The sequence below is a fragment of the Corvus kubaryi genome, unplaced genomic scaffold, assembly GCF_017639235.1.
Source record: "Corvus kubaryi isolate FWS band 111438036 unplaced genomic scaffold, C.kubaryi_AGA036_p1.0 71, whole genome shotgun sequence".
In the NCBI taxonomy this organism is placed as follows: Eukaryota; Metazoa; Chordata; class Aves; order Passeriformes; family Corvidae; genus Corvus; species Corvus kubaryi.
In genome coordinates this window covers 19,006,233-19,023,732 of record NW_024582059.1, presented here as the reverse complement: position 1 = coordinate 19,023,732, position 17,500 = coordinate 19,006,233, and the positions used below count along the sequence as shown (strand labels likewise).

Sequence of the window (17,500 nt, the reverse complement as noted above, 5' to 3'; positions counted from 1 at the left end):
AATAAGTGGCTTGATATTCTTTATCAAGGAAAATTTTCTGGCTAACTTGACTGTACTGAAAAATTCTCTGGTTTCGGTTTAACAGAAGAAAAATGTTACTGAAACACTGATTATTTACATAAGCTAACTTTTAACTTTGTGGCTGACTTTTTAAAGAAATTATACCTATGCACTCTCACCATCCTAGTTTCTTCCCAATAACTGTAAGATGCATTGATCAATGTAAACCAAATCTGACAAATTGAGGTCTCAGAGATATGAAATTTCTACATGGGACACATCTGTTGGAAACTATTTTATTCTTCACGAAACAGCTTGATTACATTTAGCTTACAACGTTTTGTTTTTTTTTTTAAATTAAAACCTGAAATTCAAAAAAATATTTCATTATGCTCTTTGATCAAATGTAGAGTTTTTCTCTTTCTAAATTAATTGGTTTTGAAAATGTAAAAGCATGGCAGTACTTCTTTGGAGCACAGGCCTTTTTTTGGTGCAGAAATGTTTCTGGGGACAATTTCTGACCAAGCCTCGGAATAATTCAGAACAGAGCTAAGGACCTGAAGTAGTTGTGTCCTTTGGAATAGCCTTGAGGTGTTTTCCTTTCACATTAATTAACATCATGTACTGTGGAGGTGTAAAGTCACTTTGCATAGCACAAGGGCTTTTCCTTTTCTCTCCTTGGCATGTGGCTGGCTTGGGGAAGGTGGGAGGGAGAGGATGTATCCCTCCCCTCGGTACGCCTTAGAGCCCATGTGTGATCTGTGTCACACAAAGTTGGCTTCTGCATATTTAGGGGCACCACTTGGGGATGTGACATTATGCACCAGGACTTGTGTGGTGGCATGTGTGGAGATTCCTGGGAGAGGGCTGTGGAAAGATGCTGTTTTGTCCTTGCCCAGCCTAAGGAGGTGGAGGTGGAGGGGAGATGAGAAGTGGGGGTTGGGAGGAGGAATTGTGTGATGGCTGGAGAAAAGAGATGAGAGAACTCATTTGCATACAAATGGTGGGCATCACTTTCAGATCCCACTTTCGCTTTGAAGCTCAAGTGGCAACTCCTGGTGTTTGGACATTTCCTAGGTTGAGGGATTGCATTTGCCTTTGTAATCACCACAGAACCATAGGAAACAGGGCCGGCAGGAGCTTTGGTCACCTGATCTATTCTCTTTTCCCATTGAGGGCTTAACTATGTCAAAACCATTCTCCATTGATGTTTGTCCGATCTTTCCTTAAAAACTTCAGCAAATACATTTTTGGGCCTTAGAAGCCCCATCCTTAGCAGTCTGTTCCCAGTATTCAGCCTAGTATCCAGGTCTTTTTGCAGCAATTGCATTCTATCATCTTTTATCTATTTTTACTTTGTGTAGAGAACAGATTATTTCCTTCTTGCAACCACTTCCAGTTATTTGGATTGCCATGACCTCCAATTCTTTGCCTCCAACTTTAATAACTCAATTCTTTGTTTTTTGCCGTAAGTCATGTTTTTCCAGACCTCTGATTTTTTTTTGTTTGTTCCTCTCCAGTTGACTGTTTTCCTCAAAGTAGACCCAGGAATGCAGCTGAAGCCTTTCCACTAATAAGTAGAAAACAACATGTTTTACAGACCAGTACTTTTCACATCTCCAGGGAATATCTGTTTCTTTCAAAACACTGTGACACTGTCAATTCTTTTAAGGGTATGAGCCAATATGAATGTCAGTGTTTCCTGAAGAATCTACTCATTTGTGTCTCCTTCTCTGTGTAGTGTAGCTGTGGAATCTTGTCTTGAAACTTTCTGAAGTGTATTCTTTTTTTAGACTGTTTCTCCAATGTGTCAAACTTACTTTGAATTCTCATCCTGTCCTCCAGCAGCCTTGCAGCAACTCATATCTGCAAATATACTTTGCAGTCTTATTCTATTAAATTGGTCATTAAAGCAAGTGTTAGCTAGTATGGATTCAGGAATGCTCATCAATACAGTTACCATTTTGAGAATGAATAGCTTTCTGAATATAGCTTTCCAGTGTGTAATAGTATCTTCTGAATGTGTGGTTCCCTATTTTCCTTAAGAAATTGCTCATGTGGAACAGTGCTACAGTTCTTACTAAAGTAAGGATATGTGATGTCTCCCTGAACATGTCCTGTTACTTTGCCATAGCAAGAAAAAATAGTTGACATGATTTGTTCAGAAAAAATCCAAATCAGCTGTCACTCATGTCCTTGTTTTCTTGTAGGAAATTGTATGTGTATATATAAAGATATAAATGTTCTGCCAGTATTTTTTCTGTTTGTTGGCATTAAGCAGACTATTCTCTAATTTTTCTTTTTCCTTCTTCTTAAACAACACAAGACTTTTTTAACCTTGCAGAACCCCACCCAATATCCACAGAGCAATAGTTATAGCTCTGGGATTACATAGTTTCATTGTCACAGTATTGCTATTATCAGGCCAATTGAGTGCCAAACATTTACCTCATTCAGGTATTCTCTAGTTGAGACAACAGTTTTCATTGCTGCTTTTACTTGGGTTTAATGTCTGACTGCAATTGATCTTTTCCTGAAGTACTTTGTGAGGCATCATCTACTGGTATTGCTAGCTCTTAATAACAGAGCAGCTTCTTGAGAGAACTTGTCATATTTTTGTGTTTGTCCTTGTTAGTTACATCTCATCTATCTGTGGCTCTCCTGGGTTTGTCTCTGCTCATACCTTGTTGCTTACACTGTTTCAGAAATAACTCATTTATTTTCATCTTTCTGCCTGACTTTCCTGTGTTAGAGTCACTGGAGAACTCTGAGTTGTGCCAGCTGGGATCTTGTTGGTCTCATCCCTGTGCTGTACTGGAGCAGCTTTCACTAGTATCCTTATTACCTTTTCCTTTGTTTTCTGTAGACTTTATGGCCCATGAGATCTTACAGAAGGATATTCTGTATCTATTGAAACCTGTTTTCTCAAAATACTTTAGGAATTATTTTGTCCTTGATCTCTCCCTTATAAAGCATATTGAACATTCTCGTATCTTTGCCACTGTCATGTAAATTCCTTTCAGCACTGTGGTTTTTTAATTTGTTTTGCTATGTTGGTTATAATCATATCTAGAAGGTCATCTCTAGCTGTTATACATTAAAAATTGTCTCCAAATTGCTTTCTACACACATACTTGTGGTATTCCTTTACCAACAAATGACTCTGTAGTTGGAATATCCTATCTTCTCCAATCTTCCTTAATAATCCCTCACCTACATGGACCAGGTAGAGGCCAATCATATTAGTGAATGTAGATTTACGTCTTCAAGGTTTTTGGTTTTTCACTGTAGCTATTTTGTTTGGATGTACTTTCTTGAAGGGGAGGTTTACAGTGGTGAATTTAATTGTCTTAATATTGTTTATTCTTCTAAAATGGTTTGTGCTTAAAAAATAGTAGGCATTTTTGTAGTCCAGTGGAAGATAGTGTTTTTCTGCTATTCTTGCTTTTTATTCATGGCATATGAAGAGATGGTTCTGTTGCTTTCAAATATCTACATATGTGTCCACAATTATGTTTTGGTTTTCATCTTTTGAAAAAAACCAAAATATTTTTAATTAGAAATTTGATTTACTTAAGGAAATTAAGGCTTGACTGATAAAAATATTCAGTGCTATGAAATATACAGTCTGTGTATAACAGTATCACTACTGCTAATACTAATGGGCTCTCTTCTGAGTTATTGCATTGATCTTCCACACATATGTGAATAAAACAAATTATATTACCTGTTTTATGTTAGCCCATAAAACTAGAAAATGTTACTCTCTGTATATATCACATTTGCATCATGAGGACTATGGGGGTGCTTTCATTGCATAGCTTTATATTTTTTAGAGGGTACTATATTCAGCTATTCTGAAGTGTGGGAGATAAATGGGTTTAGTAGTGTAGCTGTGTAGCAGGACTTGTGTGAATGTAAGCACCTGATTTCATACTTAAAAATACAATTACTGTATTTAACTAAGATTTACTTGGGAGGATTCACTGAACAGTTTTGCTATTGAAAATGTGTAGAATATCTCCCTCAGATGCAAATTTTTAAAATGCACAATCTTTTCAATTTATAAAATATGAAATCTCCCAAACGATTCAAAATTTAATCACATTTTTTGTCTTTCTGAAGAACAGTCTTGCCACTATCCAAGCTACTTTTAAAAGAAACTGCATTTTTCTTTGATTTTTACTTAGCTAGAATTCCTAAATAAATATTCGAATACCTGCAAGATTTTTATAAATTAACATTATTATTATTAAATATATATGTATAATATGTATGGCATATATACATTATAAAATTATTATAAATTATATTAACATTAAAGCTATGATCTTGAGACTAGAGAAATCATTAGTTTTAATTGCATTGCTAATCATAGTAAAAGTTAAAATGTCTGTATTTCATCAACTGCTACAGGTGTTTTTCAGTTGGAAAATCTAAACTTTTTGTGAGAACTTCATAATCAATTATTAAAGTGGATAATGCAAGCAATTAAAACTGTGAAATTATATCTGATGAGCATCTTTGTCTTGGTTGATTGAAGAATAATGGCATGAGTAATAATTTCTTTGTAGTCAGACACACTAAACCTGTAAAGTTGAATTCTGTGAGGATTTGCATAGATGCTTCTCTCTGCACACAGTGAGCAGTCACACTGATTTCAAGCAGGTCATGTGTCTGCTGTTAACTCTGTTGCCAAAAAAACCTCTCTTTGCCTTCTTCCCTCATCCTCATCTTGAATTAACCTACATCTTGGTTCCCAGGTCTGCATGATCAGGGCTTTATTTTCAAAATTTGTTTCAAAAGCAATGGCAATAGAGAAGATGAGGGTCCACATTTCCAAAGAACGCTTATAGCATAAATACTCATTTAGGATTCTAATTATTATTTTTTAAAATTAAAAGTAATTTGCTTAACAGCAGCTTCTCTTAAAAAAATGAGTTGGGAAGTAGTTGTAAAAAGCTTACCTGTTAATGTTCCCTTTTGCATTTACCGTGGCAGGTAGCAGGAGTATCAAAATGTCCATAAATCACTGATCAGGTTAGTGATGGAAATTCTCCTGTTATTGTTCCTTTCTGTCTACCAGAGTAGCTAAAAAATTTGCAGAGCCTCAAAATATTGAAATATGTTTGAAATTGCTGCAGCTATAAAGGCAATAGTTCACTGAAGTCAGCCTGGTAAGAAAAAGAGTGTTGCTCCAGCACTGAGCTTTAGGACAGTCTGCACATACTCCTTTAGGTGCTTAGTAGCACTTTTATTTTTTTACCCCTGCACGCATTTTATACATTATTGTGTGAGCCCTTCTTAAAAAAAAAACCAGCCAGTAAATAATTCAGTATTATTTTAACATTGTTTTACTGCAGATGTAACAAATATTCTTTGTTTCTCAAAAATGGCAGGACAGCACAATGTTGTATGGAAAGCCAGAGTCCTTCAGCGCCATCTGCTGGCATCCAGTTGAAGCTGATCTCGGAACTGGATCCTAAGCACTATCTAGTAAAATATTAAAAATATCTATTCACGTTTGTGGGGGAAAAGAAATTTAAAAATTCATTTGTAGTATATTTTTTATCATTTTATTGGAATTGTAATGAGAAAATACAATGTGAATTCAAGTTCAGCTTATGAACTGAAACAGAAATAGGTCAGAAGTGTTTTGTTAAGTGGGTCTGTAAAAAGAAATGGAGTACTTTTTTTCTTCTTACTTTAAAGGACTTTAACAAGTGCAATATTACATTTTTCTATTTGTGTTGCAAGTGCAATTCAGTAAAAAGTTTGTCACAGAGAAGATCCACAAGGCTTGGAAAAGTATCCATAACATGTTTGAAGGAACACTAAATGTTCTTTTACCTAACATTTATTGCATTATTTGATGTTAGCCTTGAAAGCCTCATGAAAGCTTAGTGGACAGAGCAGTTACTGATGCTGTAAGTGGTCCCACAGTTCCCTGTAGCTTCGCAGGTAACAAGGACTGGGGCAATCTGTGTGAATCTAGAGCAGAGCCTTAAGTTCTGCAGCCACAAAAGGTCACTGTCCTTTCTTCTTTCAGCTGTAACACATTGATACCTCAAAGGGTTTGAGGCCTCATTGTATGGAGGCCTCCAAGTACTCTGTAAATCACATACAAATGATCATTCTACCTTCCACATATTTAAACCGGAAAAAAGATGAGGAGTAACAGGTGGGTGAATTCTGGTATATCTGGAAATCTGCAATGATGCTGCACAAGCCAGATAATTTTGTGTTTATAGAATGCCAAAAATTGTGTCATAGATGATACCTATGAGGACAAGCCTTCACTGTAAAGAACTTGCAATAGCATTCACAGATAGTTTGGAAAGCAGCTAAATAGTCATAGTGGCTTGGTAGTGATGAGCATGTAAATTTGTGTGCCATAAGTATTTGTTTTGGCTAAAAGTATGTCCTACAGTGTTAAGTGCACCATCTGTACTATCCTTGTTTTCAGCTGAATAAGAGATTGTGTTTCAGGATTTGTCAATCAGTAAGTAATTCAAAGAAGCATTGTAGAGCAAGTTTTGAGGCAATCAAGGCTGTATGTATTTTGAGACTGGAAACAGAGAAGGAGTTTGGATGCTGCTTTTTTGGCAGTATCCAGCTTCAGGTGTTACCAAAATTCAATGCATGGTATTCTCCAGCAGGATAAAGATATTTGGTACTTCATGATGCAACACAGACCTTTGAGTTCCAGGAAAAACAGCTATATTTAGGACTTGTAACTATTAGTTGATGTGGTAAAAGGAATTATATTCAGATGGTAAATGAATACAACCTTAATGTGCACCATATGCAGAGTTGTGGGATGATGTACTGATAATACATCACATTTATTTACCTTGGTTGGTTGCTGAGAAAAAATCACCATTCTGTTCAAAGTCTGTTAGCATGTAGGACAGAATAGAATATTGCAGAAGATAAAATCATTTAAATAAATAGTCTAGAATAAGACCACCGGCGTAAATGTTACAAAAATTACTTGATCAATACAATAATCCTGACTTGAGTAAGAAATTATTTGGTAAGTGTTTCTGGATCGAAATTCTAGTACTAGCACTAGCAACATGGAGATACTGGAGTTATGGCCTGCCTCATTGAGAAAGTATCTGGTTTAAAGAGTTACTTGTAAAAAGACAGCTAATTTATGTATTCTCTGAACTTGATGTATGCCGTCAGCGCTCCCAATTACATTGGTGAGTAAAGGTGGTAAGCATCTCTCTAGTACCATAGACTAGTGGTGGTAGTATTGGTTTGAAATTACCTTTACAAAAGTAATCGAATAGCTAAAGCACAGACTTTAAAATAAATTATTTTGATGTATTTTAATAGGGGGAAATAAAAAGATCATAAAAAAACTGCCGAACTGAGTGGAATTATTATAGGAAACCTCTCATCCCAGATTATATTTTGCCCAAGTTATGAACTACTGTATAGGTTTCAACTAAATGTAGTTATCTTAGTTTATCTTACAACAGTTCCTCAGTAGCTGCTATTTCTGACTGAAGTAATTGCTTGATTGTTTTTTTTTTCCTTTTGTGTTTAGGTTTGTTGTCTTTTCTTCTTGAACTAGGTAATGGTAACTATAAACCAAAAGAGACAAATATGAAGACAATAGATTATTTTTTAGTATAAACAAAAAAAGCCCCTTCATAAACCAGTTTTTGAACATTATCAGACAAAAATGACAGTGTTCTAAAACTTCAAAGCTGCCATTTAAGTAGCAGTTTATGAAGTCGGGATGGTGCAAATATTAAAATATTAGTGTACACTGACCCTGAATATTCACCTGCAGACACTTTTCAGGGGCTTCAAAAAGGCCTGGGTTCAGTGGGAGGAGTCCTGCTGAATGACTTCCAGGACTTGCAGCAGATGAACCCCTACTAAGAGAGAACTTGTTCCAGAAAGTTTTGTGTTGCACATGGTGTAGGAATTAAGAGACTGGGGATTGTTGACTTTTAAAGTCTGAATTGTAATACCCAGCTTATGAAAGCCTGTTAAATCTTTTTCTTTATTGTGTTTGCATTGGAAATGTAGTTTTTGTGACACAGCATATATGAAAAATCTCTCATTAGTACTGAATAAATGTTGGTCACTTGTTGCACAGTGATGCTGAGGGAAGTACAGTAAGCCCTCCTGTGTTATATTTACTGAAATGAATCCTACAAGATAAATCTAATGTATTTTTTCCTTACTGAACAAACTGTAGCATCTCCTGGGCTTTGCGTGTTTAGATTTTGCTTCAGGATAGAATGATACATTGTTCAAAGATGTTGTTCCTTTTTCAGAAAATACAGGGTTGAAGTGTTTCTTTACAAAACCAAAACTTGCATCCTGGCATAAGGTTGTACTTTTTGTGGTAAAATAAGTCTGAACAGATGGGAAGTGGTTTGAAGGAATTAAGAGGAAATGCTGATGGAGTGTCATGTGAAGAACCAGACAACAATAAAGTTCCTATATAATATGAAAGTATTATATTGTTACATAAAAATGCTTATTTACAAAGAAAAGATATTTCAGACTGAAGCTCTAGGAATACTTCAATAATTGCGTGGTATCACTTGAGTAAGATCTCTCATCCATCAGATAACTTTTTGTGCCAGTGAAATGGGATTCTTATAATTTGGCCAATTATGTGATCTGTAAATAATGTTAATGTGCAGACTTTTGACAGTTATCACTTTGATGCAATTAAACTCTGAAACCTGCTATATAATCAACATAGGAGCTTAGCAGCAAATTAGTTTTCTTGATTTACTTACATTTTGCTGAGAGCATTTTTGTCCAGATGTCCTGTATTCTGTACATACATCTGTACTTCTCACATCTATGTCAAACCTTTTATTGTTTTCCTCAATTTTTAATCATAAAAGCAACTTCCAAATTGGGAAATTTTAAAAATGAACTTTAGAAGGCCTGTCTTATGTGTATAGTTTGGTTTTGTTGATGTATCATTCTGAGAAAGCACTCAGTCACTTACTTTTGCAAGAAATAGGTAAAAAGATAAATTAACTGATGCTTCATTTAATTTGGATTTTATATTGACATAAAAATCACATAATTAATTTGTCACTAAAAAGTGCCCCACAGCCTCTATAATAATAGAATAATTTAGAAATTGCTGTTTAGGTCTCCGTGACTTACAATAATTAACTGTCTGCTCAGTATAAAACATAAAAAGGAGCACAGTCAAATATTCTATATTTTAATGTGTTGCATAATATCATCTCACCCATAAATAGTAGGAAGAATATCTCGTATTTAATTGTGAGGTAAGTTTTTTAGGTAATCTCTAGTTTGATTCCTTTCTAGGAAGATATTTTTCTTCAAATGAGTTCTTGTGTTTGGCTCAGCTTTTACAGCTTTGTGCTGAAACTAAAGAAAGCGGCCATTTCGGGAATTTGCTGATGGATTTAAAATGTCATGATCCTGCTTTGTATTGTAACATCACCAAAGCTGAAAAAAATAGCAGAGAGACCCAGCAATACAAACCAATATCGTGTTCCCTCCAGCAAGGCATTTCTTCTTCTGGATGTCATTAAACTGGAAGAAAGTTTTGACTTTGCCGTAATCCCACTGTTCCTTTTTAAACGTAGTTTCCAAAAGCCTAACATTTTTTCACTGATGTATCACCACAGGCTGACATATCATCATGTGCTCTTCTTTTATCTTCTGAAGCTCGAATTTTATGATTTAAAATGTACTTAAGTCACTTAAGTAAGAGTGATATTTTATGTTATTTTCTCTGGGAAAACAGCTTTGCAGAAATTATTTATTGGAATGTAGGTGAGTTCTTTTGAAATAATTTGAATGGTTGCTGCAAAGGTAAAGTATTCTGTCCATTACTGGAAAGAAAATAACTTTATGTGTGCCTCCTGTGACTAAAATAAATCATTGATGGCATTTGTAGCAATGTGAATGTGGCCTTAAGAATCCTACAGCATTCAGCTCCAAGCAGCAATCCAGTGATGGGATAGTCTGAGGATATCACTATATCCTATGCTGAGAAAAGGACATCTGTAAAACTATTGTGTCCTGGTTATTAGTGCTAGGATTTGAACTATCTTTAATTTCATTTGACTTGTTCATCTTCCTTAGGGATCTCCATAAAGATTCTCTGAGTATTCTTTTCAGCCCTTACTTAGGGTTTGCATCAGTGGTCGTAAACCTGCTTAGCAGACAAAGACTCTCTTCCCTTTGAAGTCACTTCCCCAGCTTTTCAAAAGGGTCTGAAAGTCTGTTCTCCTAAAACAATTTAGAAAAGTCTGAAGTGGTGCCCCTTAAACCAGCAACAAAATAAAATTTTCTCTTTGCATTATTGAAAACCATGACAATCTTTTGAAGCAATAACAGTTTAAAAGCTTTTAAAGAAATCTGTTCTGCTCTATGACCAGCTTTTAAGTTGACCCCATTATTTTGGAAATCAGAGGCTTGGAAACCCCGAAATACTTGACATTCTTATCAAAGGAGTCAGCCTGACTTTTCACAGGACTCCTCTTTTACAGTATCTATTCAAATCCTAAGTTCATTAAAGATACTACTCAGATTTCTTCTTTTTTTGTTTGTTTGGGTTGTGGTGTTGTTGTTGTTGTTGTTTTTGTTTAAGTGTTTATTTCAAAAATAATTTAGGAAACAGTTGATACAATCTATGAAACACTTATCCTTCCACCTGTCGATTTATACTCTGTTATGTTTGAAGTCAAGTCCAAATTCTGAAAAGACTGAGTGTTACTTAGGGTAATTTTATTTTCTGTGAACTGTGATAAATACATATTCTCAGTTTCTACTTCTTGATTTAAGAATATTATCTCCTACATTTAATGGATGTAGTTGCTGACAGCCTTATACACTTAAAGCCTATACTAATGTAGATGATGTAAGCAATAAGTTTACTCTCATGATTTTATCTGCACCTCCTAATAATTCATTCAGGCATTGCTTCTCATAAGTGCTTCTAACTCCAATATCTTTCATTCATTACCTCCTGCAATGTTGTATATTTAAAACTCTGATTTCAAAAGTTTCGTTAATGTGAGGTGTATAATTAGATAAATTCCTTGCTGATCTATGCAAGTATGTGTTAATGCAATTTCTAAAAGCAGAAGAAAGCAATAAAACCAGAATTCTAAAATTTTGTTAATACAGGCAGCTCATTTAAAAGCAAACAAACTAACAAGACCTTACATGCACAAAGCTGCCTCCTTTTAGGGCTTGGGAATGACAGGGAGAAAGAATTGGGTTGGCAACATTAAATTGTTACTGGATAGTATATGACTGTTATGGTTGCTGTTACATTTTCCCCCAAAACTGCAGGTTTGTGGCTTGGCTACATAATGGTCATTTATGAATCTTCTGAGGTGCCTGGCCCATGTTTAGGGGAGCAAAGTTCAATAGAGCAACTTTGCTCTGAAAGGTTTGTGAGCAAAATTCACAGAATCAGCCACCTGAAAAGTACCTAGAGGTTATTAAATCCACCCTTATGCTTCTGATTTGTTGGGAGTTTTTCCTTTGCTCCCGAACCAGCTGCCGTACTTCCTGGGCTTGAGAGTGTGTTTTCAAACAATATATGAAACAAAAGTCACAGCTTTTAATGGCTATTTCTTAAGAGATTAAGACAAATTCAGCAAGTTGCTCCAATGCATGTTCACATTTAAAATGCTGGCAACATACATGCCTGGGTGTGTACATGTATGCACACACATATATCATGTCTATATCTAAGAAGAAATCGATTTATTTACTTTTCAAATTTTTGTATTAATATAAATTATAAATTATAATAGTAACTGCAGAATAAATCAAATTTTGAAAGGTCAAAATTCTTGACTTGAGACCTTGTCATAGATTATGACCTTACCTAAAAGCCATTGGAATGTGGCAGCTGCACAGATGTTTTGGGAAGTGGTATAAATGGTCTGAGTAAATATATTTATGCAAGCCCAGATCTTACACCTCTTTTCCAGAGAAGTCTCTCAGTATACATACGTAGGGTCTGAGAAACTATAAATATAGCTCCATGTTTTGTAATAACACTCAGTACCAGTATTGCTGGCACTGCTCTACATGGACAGATTAATGACATAATGCTGGGTTTATCTTTTAAAAAGTTACAACCTCAAATGTAATTTGATTGATGCTAACTTAGTGACTGATGGAGTCAATAGGTCCCATTATTACTCTGTGTCTTTGCAAAACCATTTCCTCTTTTTCAAGTGGAAAAAGGTTGATTTTATCATTGCGTTACTGCCTTGTTGGTATCTCACATATCATCATTTATTGTGAAGTGAAATTATTCCCTGCTGCTTAAAAACTCATCTAAACCTTTTGAAAGCTACATGACAGCATTGCCCAAGAAACATCCCTTAGAGTTTAAATCCTTTGTGGAATGCTATGAATGAGCTAATTATATGGTAATACAAAAATAACTTTGTGATTTTTGTGAAATGCTAGCACTCTTGAAGAGGGCAGTGAATAACCTGTTAGTAAAGGTATAAAAAGATTTAAAGAGCTTTATAGCATTTGCTTACCCTTTCTCTGCCTTGACCTGGAGAATAATGTTTTTTCCTTTAAATGTGCCAGTTGTACAATTTTTCTTTTTTTATTGTATCCATATATATTTGATTATAAAGAGACTCTCAAAACCCCCCCAAAAAACTAGTTCCTGTTGCAGGGAAATGTTTAATAGGAGCATTAATGTTGGGTTTGAGTGGGATTTTTTTGCAAATTCTTCAGAAATTCATACTGACTGTGGTCCAAGCTCTACATCTTCCAAAGAACTGGACCTCAGGCTGAGGTTTCATCACTGTTATTAGGTTAAAATAAAATCAGTCACTGAATGTTTTCCTTCATCTTTGGGCACTGTTGGTGTCTTCTCTTGGTACTTACTGTAGTGATACTTGCATTTACTAGTGGCTGTTACAGGAAAGCGTAGTAATTGTCTTAAATCTCTCCCTCCACAAAATATAAATAGAGGGAGAGACAGAGGGAGGGGAAACCAACTGGTTGGCTTTAATGCACGCCTGACTTTCCTGTTACTGTGTGTTAGTAAATGTGCAGGCAGAGTACTGCTGCTGTACTGCACAGGTAGTGCAGTATACTATGCAAACAGGAGCGTTGAAGTGATTTGTAAGCAACATGAACTCAAAGAGCAAGGAAACAAAAGGTGCTTCAGTGATGGAAAGCAGTGATTTTTGGGAATAGACAGTAACCAAAGATTGCTTTTATTGTTTTTTCATTGAAGGCGATTTTGCAACTCCTCGAGCTGTTCTGACAGGACATGACTATGAGATCACCTGTGCTGCCATTTGTGCTGAGCTTGGCCTGGTAATAAGTGGTTCAAAAGGTAAGGTAGCTCTTGTCATTTCTTTCTCTTCATGAAGCTATACTCCTAATGCCAAAAGGAATATAGTCTCAGGTGGCAGAATTTATGAACTTAATGGTGGTTTTATTTCTAACCTTTTTTTTAGTTGGTATGGAATTTGAAACCTCTTTTTAAACATGTTAAAACTGAGGATTGTTCAGACATTCATAAGAAGAGGCAACCACATCAGTTTCCCTCCTGATTGCTATTTCTGTTTGTTTATCTGGTGTGTAATTGCATATAGTATAGTTGGATACAACCTTTGAGGGCCAGGATGGTGAAGAGTGGCTGTTATCCATAACTTCTCAAAAAAGGGAAGCAAAAATTAGTTGTAGGAGAATGTGCTGGATTGTTAGTTTAATGAAGGGTATGTATAAACTACTGGTAGTTCTGTTCAAGCTCTTTGAGCTTGGCTGCAAAACCTCTAATATGCCCCGTTTGTGTTCTCAAAGACCTCCTTTTGGCAGGCAAATTATAAAGAATGATGTTGATTCTATGGATATTCTTTATACGTTTCTTATTTGCTTAATTGTCCACAATTATTTTTAAACCGTAAATTTCTTGGAATTAGTATCTTTCTGCCATAGTGTTTCTAAAGAAGCCACTCAGAGACACTTCTTCAGAGTTGGGTGTACTCATGATCTGTACCTCTGTGCATTTCTGTTTTATGCATGTGAACTCATGTGGCTTATGTACAAGGCAGATATTTGTCAAAATATGTTAAAAAAGCAAATACTTACTGGGTCATGTATGGCTTAAAATCTTAATATGAGAACATACACTTTTAGAATACCTACATGTGTATATTCATTACTCTTAGCTCTGTCTGTGTTGGGAAAATCTCTTTTTAAGGTTCATTATGTTTAATTACTCAAAATTAACTAATCTCAAAATTAACTCCTAAAAATTAACTCTCAAAAGTAACTACTTCCAGCTTTAAAGAAAATCCACAAAAGGCAATCTGTTAGGTCTTTAACTGGTTATGATAGGTGCTCTAAAATACCTTAATGCAAAGCTTTTAAGGGATAAGATGTTCATCTGACTCTCTGGCTCCCCTAAAGTCATAGGCAATCCACCTAAACATAGTAAAAACCACTATAATGTATTATAATAGTGATTATTTAAGTAGAAGTCATGACTTATTATTTGGTATATGTCTTTAATTGAGCATGTAAATCAATAACCTGAGATCCTGTTCTGTCTCACTAGAAGGACCATGTCTCGTACATTCTATGAATGGAGATCTACTGAGGACATTAGAAGGTCCTGAAAGATTACAAGGTCCCGAAAGCTGCCTGAGACCAAAACTTATTCAAGCTTCCAGAGAAGGCCACTGTGTCATATATTATGAAAACGGCCTCTTCTGTGTGTTCAGTGTGAATGGGAGACTGCAAGCCACTATGGAAACAGATGACAAGATAAGGGTGAGTGTCCTCAAATGTGTGCTATCAGTTCCATGGGGAAAACCTGTGAATGTTGGAGCTGTGTGGAGACTCTTTCTATAGCCAGACCATAACTGTGTGATATTAGACCATTAGCATAGCAGCATTCTGAAAAAATTTAAGGGCACCATGTACTCTTAATAACATCAGGAGGGGTCTTTTACAGTTTTAACTGTAAAATAACTCTTCTCATAAAGGAATGCTGTGTAGGCATTTCCTTGAGGCGGAGAATACAAATATCACCAATTGCTGACCAGGAGAGGCTGAGCTGCATCTGTACTTTTGAGTCTGAAGGCAGGAGGTCAGTGGACATGCTGCTTTGTAAGCTTTCTCTTTCTTTTGGCATCTCTGACTGCATTCCTGCATCTCGGTTCAGATAGCATGTGTTGTGCTGAGCTCCATGAATTTTACAGGGATATGTCTGTACTTCAACTCCTTTAGGCCTTTGGCATTTGCTAAGCAGGCAGGAAAGTTCCACATCTTCAGCTGCAAGAGATGTGGAGCAAGTCCAAAACTATGCAGGAGGCATTTTAAGCTTATGGCTTTATGAAAATTATTTTATAATACAAAATGAAGGTCTCTTGACAGTTCCTGTGTAATAGTATCTATGAAACAGAACAGAAGCTGCCAGCTGTATTGCAGTGCCACACCTCCAAGCTGACTTTAATAATCTGATGGAAGACCCCAGGAACTGAGCTGCTGGGATTTCCAATGTTCTCCTGAGTTGAAAGCTCTCAGAAGTTTTTCCTTTATTTGGATTACATGTGTCAGGAAGAAAATCCCTCTCTGCCGTCATGTTCGTTTTACAGAATTACTGGCATTCTTTCAGCTCTTGTGCAAAGTTGTGAGCACTTCTTTCCATACTAAAGATGGAAGAATGTGTTAATGTATTTGAAAGAATTTTGATCTTCGTTATTTCCACTTTTTAATTTGTATGGAACAGTGACTGCTTCATTAGCACTGAAGTTTCTGGTACAGTTCAGGATATTCCACTTAAAACCTTTTAAAACTCTTATGTACTGTGCTCTGCTACTCTAGTATCCTTATGTCATCCATTCAAAATGTCAGCTGTGCGGGTGGTGGCATATGCAGAAATAACTCTCTGTGTAGGTCTCTTTTCCATAGTGAGAGTGCAGTCTGCAGGGGTTAGGGGGCATTTGATCTCTGTGTTCTGTGGCAGCCACAAGTGCAGGTTTGAGGCTGGGGAAGTGAAGTAGGAATGTGTATATTTCTGTCCCCTGACATTTTTCCAAATTAATGTAGATTTTTGCATCAATTTCCTGAAATTGTACCTTTGCCTGTCCTTGTACAAATACTTCTGAGATTTTCAGCCTACCCTTCATCCCAGAGTTCTTTCCATAAAGCAAAACGATATCACAGTGTTTTCTCTTTTTACATTAATAATGTTGATAATCTGTCACTTTCAGTTGTGATTATGTTGTCAGCTAGGCCAGCAAATCTGTAAAATATCTAGAAATCCCTTGCCGGCTAAAACAATTTCTGTAGTGTTTCAGTCAGTACCCACAGCTTTAGGAATGTTGCTGGAGGCAAAGGAAGTTCTGCTCTCTGTGGGCCAGAATTACGTTTGTGGAGGGGTTTGGGGTTTATTTTGTTTTGTTTTGTTTTCTTTCTCTCCCAGTGGTCCCAGCTGAGCTTTACACTTAAACAACCTACAGCGTCTCTGCCAGTGCTTCTGCACTACATCATCTCTGAAGGAGAGTGGCAACTGCATGATTAAAGTGGGGCATTTAAAATGAATAGCACCTACCCATGGGCTGTGCTGACAAACTCTCCTTGTTGGCTTTTGCTTGGGGAGGATAGAAAAGGGAAGGAAAAAGGTCATAAGTGTGGAATCTGTAGTGTAACAGTCTTGGTTTTCCTGTGTCATTATGGGCTGGTATTTCAGGATGTTATTGGCAAAACCAGCAGTTTTCGATAATGATGTTTGGATCAACATTCTGATTTTCTTTCTCGTATTCTTGTGCTAGAAAACAGCCAGAAAAAATTCAGATGCTCTGGGGAAATTCAAGGTCCAATCAATGCCTTCCACCTGTTTTTGTTTTAAATACTGTATTGCTCAGTGGAGCTTAGGCATATTGCAGCACATCTACCATGTAGTGTTTAGATATCTTAATGAATAACTTTAAATAGTGTGCTTGTTCTGAGCAGTAAAGTTATTTTACCCTAAACAAAGACTGTATGCTGTTTCACCCAGAGGAACCAATTTATTTTCCTTTCCTGAGTCTGTTTTGAAATGTGGAAGTGCCCACAAGACTCCTGCTGCTGTAAGCCAGGGCTGTCACAGTGTCAGCTCTGCCTTTTTACAAAGCACTGCCTTTCAAAAACCTGAAACGTTAAAAGGGATTTGTGCAAAGTTGTGAGACTTTCCAAGTCAGAAATGCGGCTTTTAGAACATTGCTGAAATTGTGCACTTCGGGGATTATTTGAGAGATTGAAGCTCATGTTGTGAGAAAGATTAGTTGCAGGGTTGTTTCAGTTTCATACCTAGCAGAATTGCAGATAAACTACGCTGGGGAAAAGCAGAACAGTAAAATTGATTCATATCATCCTCTTACCAGCTGGAGTACTTGGGAGTAAAAGCATCCTTTCGTTTGTTAAATCTTGAAGGGCATATCATGATACTGAAATGTTGATAGGGTCACCTTTTTCTTCCATTCATTCCTTC

The 17,500-nt window shown here is 36.2% G+C and overlaps 1 protein-coding gene across 4 annotated transcripts in view; it reads left to right on the top strand.

The window, feature by feature from the left end:
- Window positions 1-17,500, top strand: part of LRBA (LPS responsive beige-like anchor protein) — a 375,341-nt gene that overhangs the window by 350,335 nt on the left and 7,506 nt on the right. For all 4 annotated transcript variants that reach the window (XM_042049819.1, XM_042049817.1, XM_042049818.1 and 1 more), the window contains 2 exons: window positions 13,253-13,354; window positions 14,582-14,796. In XM_042049819.1, coding sequence (XP_041905753.1) covers window positions 13,253-13,354; window positions 14,582-14,796 — 317 coding nt within the window. The remainder of the gene's footprint in view (window positions 1-13,252; window positions 13,355-14,581; window positions 14,797-17,500) is intronic.